The sequence below is a fragment of the Carassius gibelio genome, chromosome B21, assembly GCF_023724105.1.
Source record: "Carassius gibelio isolate Cgi1373 ecotype wild population from Czech Republic chromosome B21, carGib1.2-hapl.c, whole genome shotgun sequence".
NCBI lineage: Eukaryota > Metazoa > Chordata > Actinopteri > Cypriniformes > Cyprinidae > Carassius > Carassius gibelio.
In genome coordinates, this window is record NC_068416.1 from 18178503 (window position 1) to 18193725 (window position 15223).

Below are 15223 nucleotides of genomic sequence, written 5' to 3' on the forward strand. Positions count from 1 at the left end.
GTGTATCAATATGTTGTTGACCGTTCTTTTAAGTAAACTGTCTCGCCATCTGAGAAAAAATATCTGATGGCTGGGTTCTGGTTTAGACGAGGAAGGCGGTCACCATCGATCGTCGCTGACTCTTATGAATGAAGAGCGCTTAATGAATGGAGCTCGTAGCAGACGTCATCTCCATTGTGACGTCGCGATCCTTTTATGGAGCGCGCGTCTGAAGCCCATTCATAAAACGGAAAGAGAAGTGCCCGTGGTAGTAAAGCTCTCTGGAGGGCAACACAACATTACACGTCGCACTGGCAACGCTGGATTTGACGTATTGTTGTTATTAAAGCACCGTTTGACCGTGACCAGTGCCCGTCGGAGGAGGAAAATGGTCACAATGGACGAACTTTGTGAAATGGATTGCAGCGTTTTGAAGAGGTTGATGAAGAACGACAGTGCGAAATGTCTGCTTTTGGACTGCAGGTCGTTTTTAGCGTTCAGCGCCGGTCACCTCCGCGGTGCTGTAAATATTCGCTGTAACACGATAGTTCGGAGGCGAGCGAAAGGCTCCGTGAGTTTGGACCAGATTCTGTCCGGTGACGATGAAGCGAGATCCCGTCTGAAATCAGGGCTGTACTCCGCCGTGATCTTATACGATGAGCGGACCTCCGATACAAACACGATGAAAAACGACAGCACAATCACCCTGGTACATAACGCTTTGTGTAGGGATACGTTTAGGACAGAAATCTATCTGCTAAAAGGTAAATTCCAATCTACATTACACAAAAATCTATTGAGTTATTGTATTTCTGAACTGAAATAAAGCTGCCATGTTTTGAGAAAATATCTGTTTTCATTGTGGAGGGATCTAGTAGATGGATAATGATGATGATGTAATGTAGATTGCCATTTTCTCTGCTGGAAAATCCAGTTTAAGAAAGCCTAGTAGCTGTTTTTTTTTTTTTTTTTTTTTGGAGCACACTAGCTGGTCCATGCTGGTCATTCGCTGCTTGACCAGTTAACATGTTCTAACTTGACCACCTTGAGCTAGTGTGGGCAATTAGAAACCAGCTCCCATGTTCTGAAGAAATCTGGATCAAACCATTTTAATCTGTTAGTTTATAGACACAGATCCAACTATTTAAAATGCTTCACGTTTCTTTTATAGGGGGTTGTGCATTTTATTTAGTAGGCCTTACACTGTGTAAAATGTATTCAAAATGTCACAAATTAATGGCTTGTCTTAAAAGAGTGGGTAAAATGAAATGTATATGAAATGTAAAAACTATGTTCAGGTGGCCCCATCTTTAAAGTGGAATTACTGAATGCATTCTCTGTGACCGCAATAAAATAATTCCATTGAAGTAAAGATTAGGGGAAGTTAAATGCAGTTTCCTCATCTTAGATGGTTTAAGGTGGACTATAGCTGATTCTAAAACAACAACCCAGTGAACCAGCTTTCTTTAAGATGGAAACAGTTTGAGGAAAAGTGTTAAAAATATGTATTTTTTCACTTTCTAGGAGGCTACGACAGATTTTCCACACAGTATCCCGATTACTGTTTGAAAACCAGAACTCTGGCAGTATCCAGCCCTCAGTCCAGCGTGGAGAGCAGCTGCACCTCTTGCGGAACTCCACAGCATGACCAGGTAACTACATTAGGGCCAGTGGATACTTTGAGGTCAGCTAATGGGCAACATTGTGTAACATTAAACGTCCGGTTGACTGCTGTCATCCGCTGCTCTTTCCGGCTGATGTAGCAGTGCTTTAGAGTGCGTTCCTCTGTGATAGGGGTGTACTGTGTCAGACACTTCAGTGAGCTTTAGAGTTGATTCCCACATTGATCGTTTCCTGTCTCTACAGCTTGCAAAGCAGGCCACTGATGACATAATAGTGGGCCAAATCGATACACATTCCCAGAATAAATAAACTGGACGTTATTAGCTTGACCTTTTTATAGCAAACAGAGGTGTAGTAAGTGGTCTGATGCTGTAATCTGCTGCAAATGCTTTTGATAATTTATTGAGAGGGGCCTGCGATGATTATCTGGACAAATGAATGAAATCGTTTATCTTTTAAATTATAAATGCATTTATTATTATTATTTTGGTTACACTTTATTTTAAGGTGTCATTGTTACAGTGTAATTATACATTTAAGTACTGAGTAATATTAAATAACTACATGTTTTTACTATATGGTTAGGGTTAGAATTTTGTTTAGGGTTACTTGCATGTAATTATGCATAATTATTGTTATTATAATAGTAAGAACATATAACATGTAACAAGGACACCTCAAAGTAAAGTGTTTCCAAAAATATTTATTTAACATATATTTAATATCCATTATTAATCATTAATTTTTTTGTCACTTTTTTTATTACAGGGTGGCCCTGTGGAAATCCTCCCCTTTTTATTTCTTGGCAGTGCTCTCCATGCGTCTAAAAAGGACATGCTAGATCGTATGGGCATTTCTGCTCTATTGAATGTATCTTCAAATTGTCCGAATCATTTTGAAGGGGATTACCAGTATAAGTGTATCCCGGTGGAAGACAACCATAAGGAGGACATCAGCTCTTGGTTCATCGAAGCCATTGAATTTATAGGTATGTTCAACATTATATTATGTTATACAGATTTTTTTTAAATACATATAGATTTTGTCAACTTTTGGATGGTTAGGGTAGGTGAAACCATTGTAAATTGCTCTTGGTTGCTATGGCTCCTTTCAACTGCAAATAGTGTGGCATTCATCAGCAATTAAAATGTTTATCTGCATTGCAGAGCATTTACAGCAATTGCACCCTTCTTTTTAGTCTTGCATTCTTCTTGGTCACTTATGCAGGTAGCTTGAAGAATATGTTTGAATGCGTTTTGATGTGTAGAGTTCTTTGTATAAATACGATGATGAAAATTGAAGTCTGCGTGTCATGGGTGCAAAATACGGGTTGAATGCGGTATGGGTGGGTCTTCCTCATAAAAGGGTTTTCCGTGACTGAGTGGTGGGAGGGGGGGGGGGGGGGGGGGGGGTTGGGAATCCTGTATATCCAGTTTCAGCTCAGCATCCTCTGCACTAAAGCAAGGCCCCCAAGTAGGCTTGCCGCATTTGATCGCACCATCCTAGATGTGTGTGTGTGTGTGTGTGTATGCGTCAGAATACAGAGCTTAGGGACCAGAGTCTGACTCATCCTCCAGTCAGGGGTGCCTTGATACTGGAGTTACCTCAGATCTGGGTGTGTATGACTGTGCGAAGGTGTATGTGCAGACCGTAATGTGAAAACAATAAAAAGAAACCTGACTTATGTTTGGATATATGTGCTTACTCTCCCTTTGTACCATGGACTTGTCATTTTTTTGTTAATTAGCAGCTTGTTAGCAATAGCAGGAGGTGTCTGTGTGTACAACGGTGTGAAATCCACCCCAGACCATTTTGTTTGGGCGTTGAGTGTTTGTTGTCCAACTGTGACTATCAGCTTTGGGTGAATGTGTTATTCTCAGTTCTGTGTGTATTTCTAGAAAAGCATTGTTTTTATTATTGGATTTTTTGAGTGTTTATTAATGCCTACAAATCACAGCTCATTGTATACAGCAAACTGTTCAACTATAGCAACAGGGATATATAATTATAATTACCTTTTATATTAAGATTTATTTTAGATTTGTTTTTTGTTCATACATTTAATTTGTATCTTTTCAAAAATGATTATTGAACTGTGATTGGTTGTTTTACATGTCATTCGCCTGATTCGACAGGCTCGGGAGATAATTAATTCAGGTCATCCACCGTCAATAGAAAATGTGAACACAAGTATTTTCTCTGTAATTTAGGCCTAATAGTTTCATAGTAATTTGGTCACCTTTCATAATCTGAGTGTAGTTTTCTCAGCTTCGCAATATCTGGTCATGTTTCCTGCATAATTTTCAGAGGTGACTCTGCTAAATCTCAAGTGCAAACATCAAAAAACATTTTACACGAGTTGATTGGGAGTTTGCAGTCTAAACCGAACGAGATTCGTTATTCAATAAGGGCAAGAAATATGTTTCGAGCTATTCCTGCCACAGGCTGTGTGCAAAACAGAACATAACAGAAGACTCGTTCACTGAATGAACTACATGCATTTCTCAGAGCAGTGGTTCAATGCCTCAATAGTTCTATATATTTTAATGTATTATAATTAATAAATGAATTATTTATTATTTATAAATGTTCCTATGACTTCTGAACCCGCATCAAAATGTTGCAGGCTGTAAATACTGTAAGATGAGTCATGTCTGAACTTCATCTGTGCTTAACTAAACTAAACTCTCTGCTCTTTTCCTCAGACTCAGTCAAGGATACCAACGGCCGTGTTCTGGTGCATTGTCAGGCTGGCATCTCCCGGTCAGCTACTATCTGCCTGGCGTACCTGATGAAGAAGAAGCGTGTGCGTCTGGAAGAAGCGTTCGAGTTTGTTAAACAGCGGCGCAGTATCATCTCCCCCAACTTCAGCTTCATGGGTCAGCTGCTGCAGTTCGAGTCTCAGGTGCTGGCCACTTCCTGTTCTGTAGAGGCCGCCAGCCCTTCCGCCACTCTCGGTCCCAAGTCTTCCTCCACCCCCACGTCGCCCTTCATCTTCAGCTTCCCCGTGTCAGTAGTGACACACAGCCAGTCCAGCAGCCTCACCTACCTACAGAGTCCCATCACAACCTCACCAAGATGCTGATACAACACCAGACACTAAAAAAAAACTGCAAAAAGGGTGAATTTCTCTAACGTTCTTCACTTGGCACAATCATGTGGTCATTCCAGCTGAGTTGCAGCTTCGGCTTTGCTGGTGACCCGTCCTCATCAAACTCACCCTGCGGTCTTCACCGTGCATTAATATCAGAAGAATAAGTTGTAATAATCCGTGGGGACGGTTCATCTCCTTCATTTCCTGTGGTTCACTTCCAAAGAGTGGCTGGTGGGGCTGGTGGTAATGAAGTGCAGGACGTCCTTGGACCCTGAGATGTTCTTCACACTGCGTTTGGACTTCCCATTTATCACTTCCTCTCGCTGGCCTTCCTCAATTCCTTTAATAGAGACGGTCATGGCCTGACCGTTGGCAGGAAGTGTCTTTCATTTGCATTTGTCAGTGCCTTGTACAGAGAAGGTACACAGACACTTTCACAAGACGCTCACGTCGCCTTTCCTTCAGCCTGATCGCAAACGAGACATTCAAAACATTTCAATCTGCAATACCTACCCGTTCCTCTCACAAATCAGAGCAATATCCTGATTCTCCTTCCTCCCAGTCACCACCAAAGCTATGTCATGTCTGTTTTCCTTTGTTGTATTGTGTGGACATGATTTGGTTTTCTTTGCTAGTTTGTACTGAGGAGATGTTATAAATTATTTTTGCTGTATGCCTTACCAACAATGACATTCTCCCACACAGAATGTTCTCATTAATAGACTATTTAAGGAAAAGCATAAGTCAAGATAATGCCAGGTTATACACTGAACCCTTTTTACACTGGAAGTTGGGAATGGGAGTCGATTAGTTTTTAATATTCCCCTTTGAGCAGCTCTGTGAGGGAAACATGCCTTGAAGAGTCCATATAGCAGCTGGTATGTTTATGTGCGAGAACCTACTTTTTTTTTTTTTTTTTTTTTTTATGAGATCGTGGTATCTTTTATAGCACTTTTAAATGATGCAAAATTGATTTGAGGTTCGTTTCGCACAATTTCGTCGGATTGAATTGTAACCGAGCGACGTTTCCCACTCTTTTTTGTTTTTTTGGCATATTACGTCGTCTGTTTGTCTGTCAATCACTGAGATGAATGCAATACTTTTTACTGTACTTGTGGAAATGTTATTGTCTGACGGCTAATGGCAATATCATTCTGAGGGTTAAGATTTTTTGAACTGTAGCCGACCCTGTTCTGTTGAAATAGCCTGGGCTATATGTACATTTTATTTATCTCACGATTGTTATTAAATATAAACTGTGTTCTTTAATTAAAGTGTGGCGTGATTTAATTGTATAGACGAAGAAAAGCTACAGAGGATGAATCATATTTTACTGTATAGGCCTGTAAGTAATATTGTAATCATTTTTAAAAGATGAATAGAACATGAGCCATCTCATTATTTCTTACATGAACAAAGAAGATATAGAATAGAATAGCGCGCGCTATTACGCAGGAGAAGATAATTAGTATTATATCTGATAAATGAGGGAAGGATTATGAATAGATTGAATAGAGGTTACTTTTGAAGAGCCACAGCGCCTCCTAGCGTCTGTCTGAGAGTGGATTACACATTACCGTAAATTCTGACCCACGGAAACCATATTTCCCACTCATTTCCCGAGAAGTTTGCAGAAACGACAGCGGCTTCCTCAACATGTTCCACAGAACCCTCGGTGACACGCTGTAGCAAAACATCAATAGGTAATGTTCAAACTGGAAGCTGCCATAGAAAAAGCAGCTGCAATGTATCAAATGGAGCAGTTTGTATATATCTTATTGTAAAAAAAATAAAAAAAATAAATAAAAACATTAGCCGTTATAATCTTATACTACACTACATCATAATTATCCCTATTTTATAGAATGGAATAGATGTGGAAAACTCTCTTTCCTGAGAAATGAGACCGAATAAGGGTTCAGAACAAGTGTAACAAAAGACACGAGACAGTATTTATGACATACTTTATTAAGACCATTTTACATGATTAAGGAGTTTTTGATTAGTCCGCAGATGGCTTATGCAAGATAAGCCGTTTCTGATTAAAGTTCACAGGAACATGGAAATAAAGTACAATTACAGCTCAGAGAATTGAGAACCAGTTCTGGAGCAGTCTCCCACGTATTGGCTTGAGGAGAGCAGAGGACATGTCTGTGCTCATACTACTAAGAGGAGAAGACAGGTCTGCTCTCTTTCTCTCTGGTTTGAACACACAGATTCCTGGAGTAAGGCAGATGACCTCCAGTACACATGTACAGAACCACAAACTACACCTGAGCAAAGCAACCAAACCGTGAGGCTTCCCGAGGTAGAGCCACGTCCTTCATTTCATTCTGTAACATGAACGCGAGTCAGCCGAGCCGCTCATATCAGTAGTGTACGTACGGAAAAACGTTACGGAGACCCTCATAAAAAAAGACTTTTCTCTGATGCCAGAGAAACAGGACTGGAATGAACAAGAACTGAGGAGTCCCTGTGGTTGTGATCCAAAACATATCGTAAGCAAAAGGAGCGACTTCCGACACGGAGTCACTTAATCGTCCGAAAAAATAAAGGAAAGATTTGAAAGCAAGAATTCCCACTTCCTTTACAGTACTAATAAAACCCACTCTGCATCGGTAAACAACATTAAAAGATATACAAAGGCATTGTCCATTACACAAGCTGTACATTACTGGACATTTTTTTTTTTTTTAACATAAGTCTTTTAGAATTATTCTGAATAACTTAAGTCCTGGCTAAAAGTGCAAATTGTTTAAAAGATGCACTTTCAGATAATGCTATGGCAATGGAATGGGACATTCTGGCCAGTATTCCTGTGCAAAGATATGTAAAAACTAAAACGATAATAAAAAAAAAATAAGTACCAAAAAAAGAAAGAAAACGAATTCAATTTTTGCTATTTTATGGTCAAAGGCTTTTTGAATAGTTCTGGTCTCTGCATCAACATTCTTTTTTGCTTTAAAACCCCTCTAAGGCTTTTTTTATATAACAATGCATGAAGAAAAAATAAAACCACAACAATGAGATTTTTAGGGTTTTCGGTGAACTTCTACAATGAAAAGGAGGATTGCTGAAATGTCGGGTCCCTTTAAGATGTGGTCCATTATTGTGAATCAAATTTCTGGAAATAAAACAGAAAGGTAATTAATCACAGTAATAGTAAAACCGTCTCAAAGAAAGGAAGTTAATGCTTGAAGAGTGTTAAATTGAGTCGAATGAAGGGGAAGAGGTCACTTGTTGTCTTTCACGGAGTCCTTTCGTTTAGCCCTGAAACAGCATTATGACCGATATCCTGACCCTTGACCTGAAGAGGAGGGCAAGGACACGGCCAGCCAAGGCAACTCTTTCTTGTAAACACTCAAGGGGACAGAAATGGAGCCTAACTGCAAATTAAAGAGGCAGCGCTGAGGTTTATGGGAGTGGGTGGATGTTTCTATCATGTGAGGAGGAGTCTGTGGATGTGTGTGAGATGTTTGGGGAACAGTCTGAGAGTTTCGCAGGGCCGCCCCTGTGGACTAGGACTTCTGCTCCGCTGCTGTCGGGGACGGAGGGGTGCTGTCTGGCTTGATGATCTGGTATGTGATGAGGTACTCTGGGAAGGCCTGTAAAACACAAAGAGTTAGAAATGAACTGAATATCTACTACCTGAAAAAATGTGTTTTTGATTTTGCAGTTGTTAAATCTCTGAGCTCTCTCACCTGTTCCCCTCGGTAGATGACGTATTCGGCGTAGGCTAACCCGTTGACGCTGGGACGGCCGATGACCGAATGGTGCCCTGGAGGAGCGTGGGCCATCTTCATGGCACTGAACTGCAAGAAGGATTTACCCAGAGTCACCCGGCAAAACAGCATCTGCCTGTGAACAGAATGATTATATTTGAAATAAATAAATAAGAATAAAAAAATTACGTACTAAATGCGATTGAATTAAATTTAATACCACAAATTAATTTAATATCATTAAATCATTTTATATAATTTCACATAAAATACAAAATGTACATAATTTATATTTATAAATCACATGTATAATTTACAAAAACAACAACAATTATTCTTATTATATATTTAATACCACAACTTATTTTACTGAACAGAATCAAAGTAGTCAAACAAGTTGACTTTTGAGTTGAAATTTTGAGTTTTAAAAATACATCACAGCTTATGTATAAATAAATTATTACACAGAATTAATTTACGTCCATGGACAGTTTTAGATCAATTACTTTTAATAATTCATGCAATAATATTTAACTTTATTGAATATTAGCAAGTATAATTAATATTAATGCATTTCAGTGTTTGATTTGGATTATACTTTAGTACGATTAACTATTTTGTGCTGGGTCAACACTTTATCTGGGTCCTGAAACTTAACTAGTTTGAGAAGAACTGGATTGTAGGATCCACAGCACCATCAGCTGGTCATGTGTGGTCACTGCGCCTGTATTTCACTCATCAGAGCTTGTCTAGGATCTTAAAGGGGAAGGGGATGTGTGTGTACCTGTGACAGATGTAACAGGAGCGGTCTTTATGTGTGGGGCAGCCTGTCCCTCCGCCGATGCCGTACACATACTGGTTGCTTTTAGAGGAGTTCTCTGCAAAGTAGATCCCTGCTCCAAACATCCCTCCGATGTAAGCGTGCCTCTCATCAAACCCTTTATGAATGATGGCGTTGATGAACGGTGATCCTGGAGATGAGGAGAACTGATCATCCTTATGTAAAAAGCGGAAAATTGGAATTACATTCTTTGAAAGAAGCTTTCGAGTCTGACATGGAGGAAAAAAGCTTCTTTTGTAGCTTGAACTTTCCCAAATAGCACTTCTGACAGCTCATTCGTCTGGTGACAGTACCGTGAAAGAGCATGCGCTCGTTGTGGTGGTTGTGATTCTCGTCTGTGATCTCCTTCTGCCTGTGTGCGTATCGCTCCCTCAGCTTCTTGTTCACCACCTTCTGAATCTGTAACATTCAACAAACGTCTGACATCAGCGCATACAGGATCAACAAACACACACGCTATGAACTAATCAAAGGTATTAATGTTCACACTCACCTTCAGGATGTTGTATCTGCTGAAAACACCGCCAGCATTGCCACCGTCCCTGTGCTCTCTGATCGTACTTTGCAGCTGTAAACCGAAAACAGAATTCTTTATTACGTCATGCTACAAAATATTCAAGAACCCTTAAATAGGGGGAATGCAATCAAACTTGACAGAAATGTTAAATGACACGACAGATTACAGACTCAAATTTTATCACAGTAAAAAAAAAAAAAAGACTACAAATAAAACCATAGAAACGTTAAATACTAAAATATAATGGGATTAAATTCAACAATTCAGTTATAATTGTAAAATTTTGATTTGATATTTTTAAAATGCAAATAAGATCACAAGTAAATTAAAACTTATCACACTACAAGAATTAAATATAATTAATATGCAAAATGAAAAAGTAATAAAATAAGACTATATATATAAGTTATAGAACACCAAGTTATAACTTCTTGATTATTTGGTGTAATGAAATGTGTTTATGCAGTTTAAGGTTAAAAAAAAACACATTATTTTCCAAATGATTGTTTCTCTTCTATGCCCTGCCTTCTGGAACACATCGTTTTTTTTTTACAAAGCTCATTGTCTGAAAAGCGAGGTGTGCTCTGATTGGCCAGCTATCCAGTGTGTTGTGATTGGCCAAATGTTTCAAGCGTCTGATGGAAATGCTACGCCTCTCAACATATATTGTTATGGCGTGTCCCGGACAGAACACCAACATGACAAGAAAAACAAAACAAAACGAGGCAGTTGTTGCATTCAGTGGGAACATAATTTTTTGATTATAATGACTTATACAGTCTTTTTATGTGTTGCGTTGCATATCGTGCCATGTAAACATAAAACCATGTCTGCATTTGTGATCGGAGAAACGACAAACAAGAAGGGCTACTCTACATTAGTCAAAACTCGCGTTTGCATCATCAGTGGCAAATCCTCCACAAAGGAGCAGCAGGGGGTGTGACTTTGAGACTTTAGTCTTTGCAACTTTACAGATCTTCTTCATGCACCAAGAGCTTGTAACACTCCAAAGAGAAAGGAAAAATAGAAATAGCATCATATGACCCCTTTAAATACTAAAATATAACAAGATAAATTAAATAAAATAGTAGAATAAGACAAATCGGTTATAATTAGGTTAAGTTTACATTTTTAAACGCACAAAGTAAAATAAGGTCACAAATAATTTGCATCAGACAATAAATTAAATACTACAAAAATGTAAATACAAAAAGAAATAAAATAACAAGACTACATATAAGTTATAACTTTTCAAATAATAAAATACAACTTAACACTACAAATAAGTTAGGACTATAAATAATTAATAACCTATCACACACTAAAATAAAATACTACAAATAAGTTAACTTCTATCACACACTAAAATAAGATTAATAAATATAGTCTAAAAATAAGTTACATAAAACTTTAAATAAGTTCTAACTCTTAATGCACACTAACACTACAAATCATACTCCTTACAAAAAACAATTTGATGAAGAAAAAGAAAAGTTGTTAAAGGTTTTTTAATGCATATGCCTTAATCTCATTTATAGCTCCATCACAAATATTTATATTTCATTAAACAAAAATAAAGCCTTAAATTTAGTTGCTAGACAACTAGTTACCATCACTGAATATCTTAGCATGGATGAAATACTGTGCTGACCAATCAGCTTTTAGAACCAGAACAGTCCATTTTATAATATGGAATCTAATAATTTTATAATATGATCTGATGATTTGGATTCCCCTCTCACCTCCTCCTCTACTGACTGAAACTCTTTGTCATCAGGGGCCAGGTCGATCAGCACCGTGCCTTGACTCGCACAGTGGAATGTCAGGTATGGGTTGGCACCTGAAATGTAAGCACACCAACACATAAAACTATAAGGAAACTCAGGGTCATGAACAGATGGTGTTTGAGAGAGATGCTGGAGTTGAACGCTTCTGGACTGACCTTGTTGACCGCCCAGCAGCCTCTCAATGCCTTTGATGAGTTTGTGTCTGTGGCCGTACGCGTTGATCCCGATCTCCTTGAGCTCCTCGTGCCCCATGTCAGCTAGCACATCCAGCGTAATCTAATACAACAGATGAACATCAAACAGAATTAGGGAAGCCATAGTAGTCTGGAGGCACAACCAATCACAAGATAAAGTTGTAATGAAAAATGATACATTTCAAGGCCAATTTCGACTCGGCTGCTTCTAAAACAGCCAACAGTGCAATATATTATTTTCTCAGCTTGTTGCAATGTGGAACTTCCTCCTACTGAGAAGATAAACTCTTAGAGCGGCAGGAGGCTTGGATGGATATTAATGGTGTGACTCGGAATGATTATTACTGAATACGCCTCCTACACGCAACATGCACCGAAAAGCAAACATGCAGATGGCGTTTGGCGCATGCTAGACTGCGACGCAGGGAGCCGTTTGAGCCAGCGTGTGTTTTACAGAGAGCATTAATGTTTGGTCACACTTGAACGAAGCACGTGAAACTGTTTTGGACCTTATGGAATGTGGACGAATGGTTACATCATTACTTTTTTGTTTGTTAACTCTAAAATAAAAACATAATATGTTCAAAAAGTTAAAATATAGGAATGTGCAGGTACGTTTATTTCCTTTTTGAAAAAAAATCATTTTTCATTCAGCAATGACTAAAAACGACAGTAAAGACATGTTCCATTTATACTCTTATTTTTACATAGCAATGAGAAGCGTTAAATGTGGAAGCTAGCAGAAGCCGTAGCATTTACAAAAAATAGCGTTTCTAGAACTATGAGAGAACACCAAACAAACAACATGCCATTAAGAGCCGTGCTTACACAGGTTCTGAACGATCCTCTTCACTAATATTCTCTGGGTCTCAATCGTGCTCAAATTGATAAGCAATATAGACGACGCCGTTGTTTACAATACAACCGAAGTTGCTGAGGTGAGGGGCGGGACATTTAGGCGCTTTCTAGAGTTGGTTTAGCCAATCACAGCACATTGGACCAGCTAACCAATTTGAGCCCATTTCTAAGGGAGAGGATTCATAAAAACAGGAAATGATCAGTGTGTTTAGAAGGGACAGAGCGGTGTGGAATAATTTTTTTTTTTTTTTTTACAAAGCATTAACACATGTTAGACTGCACCCCAATATTAGCATCAAATCAGCATATTAGACTGATTTCTGAAGGAGACTGAAGACTGAAGCAAGACTGCCACAGGCATGAAATATTTAAATGGGGGGAAAAAACTAAATATTATGATAAATTGTAAATTGTATATTTTGACTATTTTAATTGTATTAATTGTAATACATTTCAAACTAAAGTAACTTTTAAAGTAATAGTTCACAATTTGTTTAACTATGTTTTTGATCAAATAATGCTGCCATGGTGAGCATAAGAGACTTTTTTAAAAACAAACTCAAAATCTTACGTTTGAACCTTTGAACAGTAGTGCATAAATGAAAGTGAAAGAAACAAAAAGTGTGAGCGTCCCATCGCCGTTGACTCCGCATCAGGCTGTGTAATCTCAAACTCCCAGACTCCAGTTCCAAGGACCATTTATTGGCAATGCATCACATCTATGATAGGTCTGTCAAAGGCCATTAGCCCAGGAGCTGCCAACTGCTCTCTCTTTCTCTCAGAAAGCACTGTGCACTTCAATCGATAGGGCTCGCAGGACCAGCCATTATGGCTGTGAAGGTGTGATGGCCGCAGCAGGAAAGATTCCATTTATTTCTTTTTCTCTCTCTTTAACTCTCCTGGCAAAGTTTTCATTTGTGCCAAAGCTGAGAAGGAACTGCAGCAGATTTACAACAGACTAGTGAAAAACCTGAAGACTTATGAAAGTCTTATTTATGTTCAGTGTTGTATTAAAGTAGAAAAAGGAAAACCTTAACGTAAGGTAACGTATATATATATATATATATATATATATATATATATATATATATATATAAACACGTGCGTGTCTGTAATTATAACTATATTAAGTTTTTATTATCATTCTAAATATATGAAATCGAAAAGTCCACACTAGAATTTTAACGTGCAAATTTGTGACCCCCTTGACCACATATACAGAAGTAGCATGGGTATATTTAATAAACAAAAATTCATTGTATGGGTCAAAATTATCGATTTTTTTAATGCCAAAAATTATTAGGGTATTATTTAAAGATCATATTCCATGATTCCAGATTTTCAAATAGTTATATCTCAGCCAACTATTGTCATAACCGAACAAACCATACATCAATGGAAAGCATATTTATTATAATCTCAATCTCAAAAAATTGACACTTATGACTGCTTGTGGTCCAGGGTAACATTCGCTAGAAAGCGTTTGTGGATTCTGGAACCTTTGTTTTTAACCGATAAATAAAACAATAAAATGTCTTAAGGAAGTGGAAATGTAGCAGACATCTAAAAGAGACAAATATTCACACACCGCCCTTCTGACGGCACTTGTAAAGTGAGAAGACGCCTCTAAACTGTTCTGAGGTTAAAGCCAGACACGTCTAATGACGACATCGGTGCGTGTATGAGATCTTTGAGCATATCCTCAAACTCATTTGCACTCAGTCTTTCGCACGTCTCTGAAAAACTGTTGTCTGTTCATGCTCCATCTCCCGTAGGCACAGCGAGGCAGAATAAGATGGAGAGTGAGCAGACGAGTGAGTCACTGTGAGACAGATGAATGCGTCTTACTAAAGCCACAATCAGAACTGATTTCAGCCCCTCACATCAAGCGCTCTTTCCCAGCTGGTGGCCGCCAAGACCATTTCTGTTCATCTATGTGCAAATGAGTGGCGGGCTTGGCGCAGTATGCCAATCGCATCCCACGGGTGAAGCAGAGAACAAGGAAAGCCGGAGGAACAACAGAGTCCGGAGCTCAGTGTGAGCGAGTGGTATGACCGTATTAATCAAAAGAAGGGGTACAGAGGTCAGCCCCGTTACCCAGGATCTCTCTCATACCTATAAAGATCCAGAGATGCTGGTAATCTCACAGCGTCCGGCTGAAGAGGAGTTGGCTGGAAAGGCTAGAGCCAAGGTGCTGAGAGAGTTGAGTTTATTGAAAGGAGATAATTACGAGTCCACAGATGTCATCGCATTTACATAACGTTCACTAGAAGGACCTGGAGTTCTCTACAGGAAACAACGGCAGGCCTCTCTCTACATGGGACGGATGGCAATTTAATGTGTGGAGTGGAACTGAGGAGACTGAGATTGATTTGATCCCAGGAAGTGACCTTACCTGTTCCCGCTCGAAAATATCCCGCAAATGCTCCAAACCCAAACTCTTCAGGAACTGACTGATGTTCATATCCAGAATCATAACTATAGAGAACAAAATACATCATTACTCATGTAACTATTATCCTACATTCAGGGCATAATTACATTTAGGGATGCAACTAAATGTCATTTTACTACATGATTAATCTTTTTTTTTTTTTTTTTTTTTTTT

General features: G+C 38.7%; 2 protein-coding genes across 4 annotated transcripts in view; one reads left to right on the forward strand and one right to left on the reverse strand.

Annotated features, from left to right (window-relative positions):
- Positions 1 to 228: 228 nt before the first annotated feature.
- Positions 229 to 5970, forward strand: dusp4 (dual specificity phosphatase 4). The gene is made up of 4 exons (XM_052588996.1): positions 229 to 743; positions 1504 to 1631; positions 2371 to 2590; positions 4308 to 5970. Exons 1-4 carry the CDS (start codon positions 368 to 370, stop codon positions 4685 to 4687), a joined length of 1104 nt encoding a protein of 367 aa, XP_052444956.1. The 5' UTR covers positions 229 to 367; the 3' UTR covers positions 4688 to 5970.
- Positions 5971 to 6646: 676 nt separating this feature from the next.
- The window catches only part of tnksa (tankyrase, TRF1-interacting ankyrin-related ADP-ribose polymerase a), a 91230-nt gene continuing 82653 nt past the window's right edge, over positions 6647 to 15223 (reverse strand). For all 3 annotated transcript variants that reach the window (XM_052588963.1, XM_052588964.1, XM_052588965.1), the window contains 8 exons: positions 15011 to 15093; positions 11719 to 11839; positions 11519 to 11616; positions 9753 to 9827; positions 9553 to 9658; positions 9203 to 9389; positions 8398 to 8554; positions 6647 to 8301 (listed from right to left, as the gene is read on the reverse strand). In XM_052588963.1, coding sequence (XP_052444923.1) covers positions 8215 to 8301; positions 8398 to 8554; positions 9203 to 9389; positions 9553 to 9658; positions 9753 to 9827; positions 11519 to 11616; positions 11719 to 11839; positions 15011 to 15093 — 914 coding nt within the window. In that variant the 3' untranslated portion in view covers positions 6647 to 8214. The remainder of the gene's footprint in view (positions 8302 to 8397; positions 8555 to 9202; positions 9390 to 9552; positions 9659 to 9752; positions 9828 to 11518; positions 11617 to 11718; positions 11840 to 15010; positions 15094 to 15223) is intronic.

Bases quoted from the DNA above. Each gene is read 5' to 3' on its own strand.
- dusp4 (XM_052588996.1), top strand. From the start codon at position 368: ATGGTCACAATGGACGAACTTTGTGAAATGGATTGCAGCGTTTTGAAG. The intron at 1,632-2,370 runs GTAACTACATTA...TTTTTATTACAG, and splicing joins GAACTCCACAGCATGACCAG to GGTGGCCCTGTGGAAATCCT. The intron at 2,591-4,307 runs GTATGTTCAACA...TCTTTTCCTCAG, and splicing joins CGAAGCCATTGAATTTATAG to ACTCAGTCAAGGATACCAAC.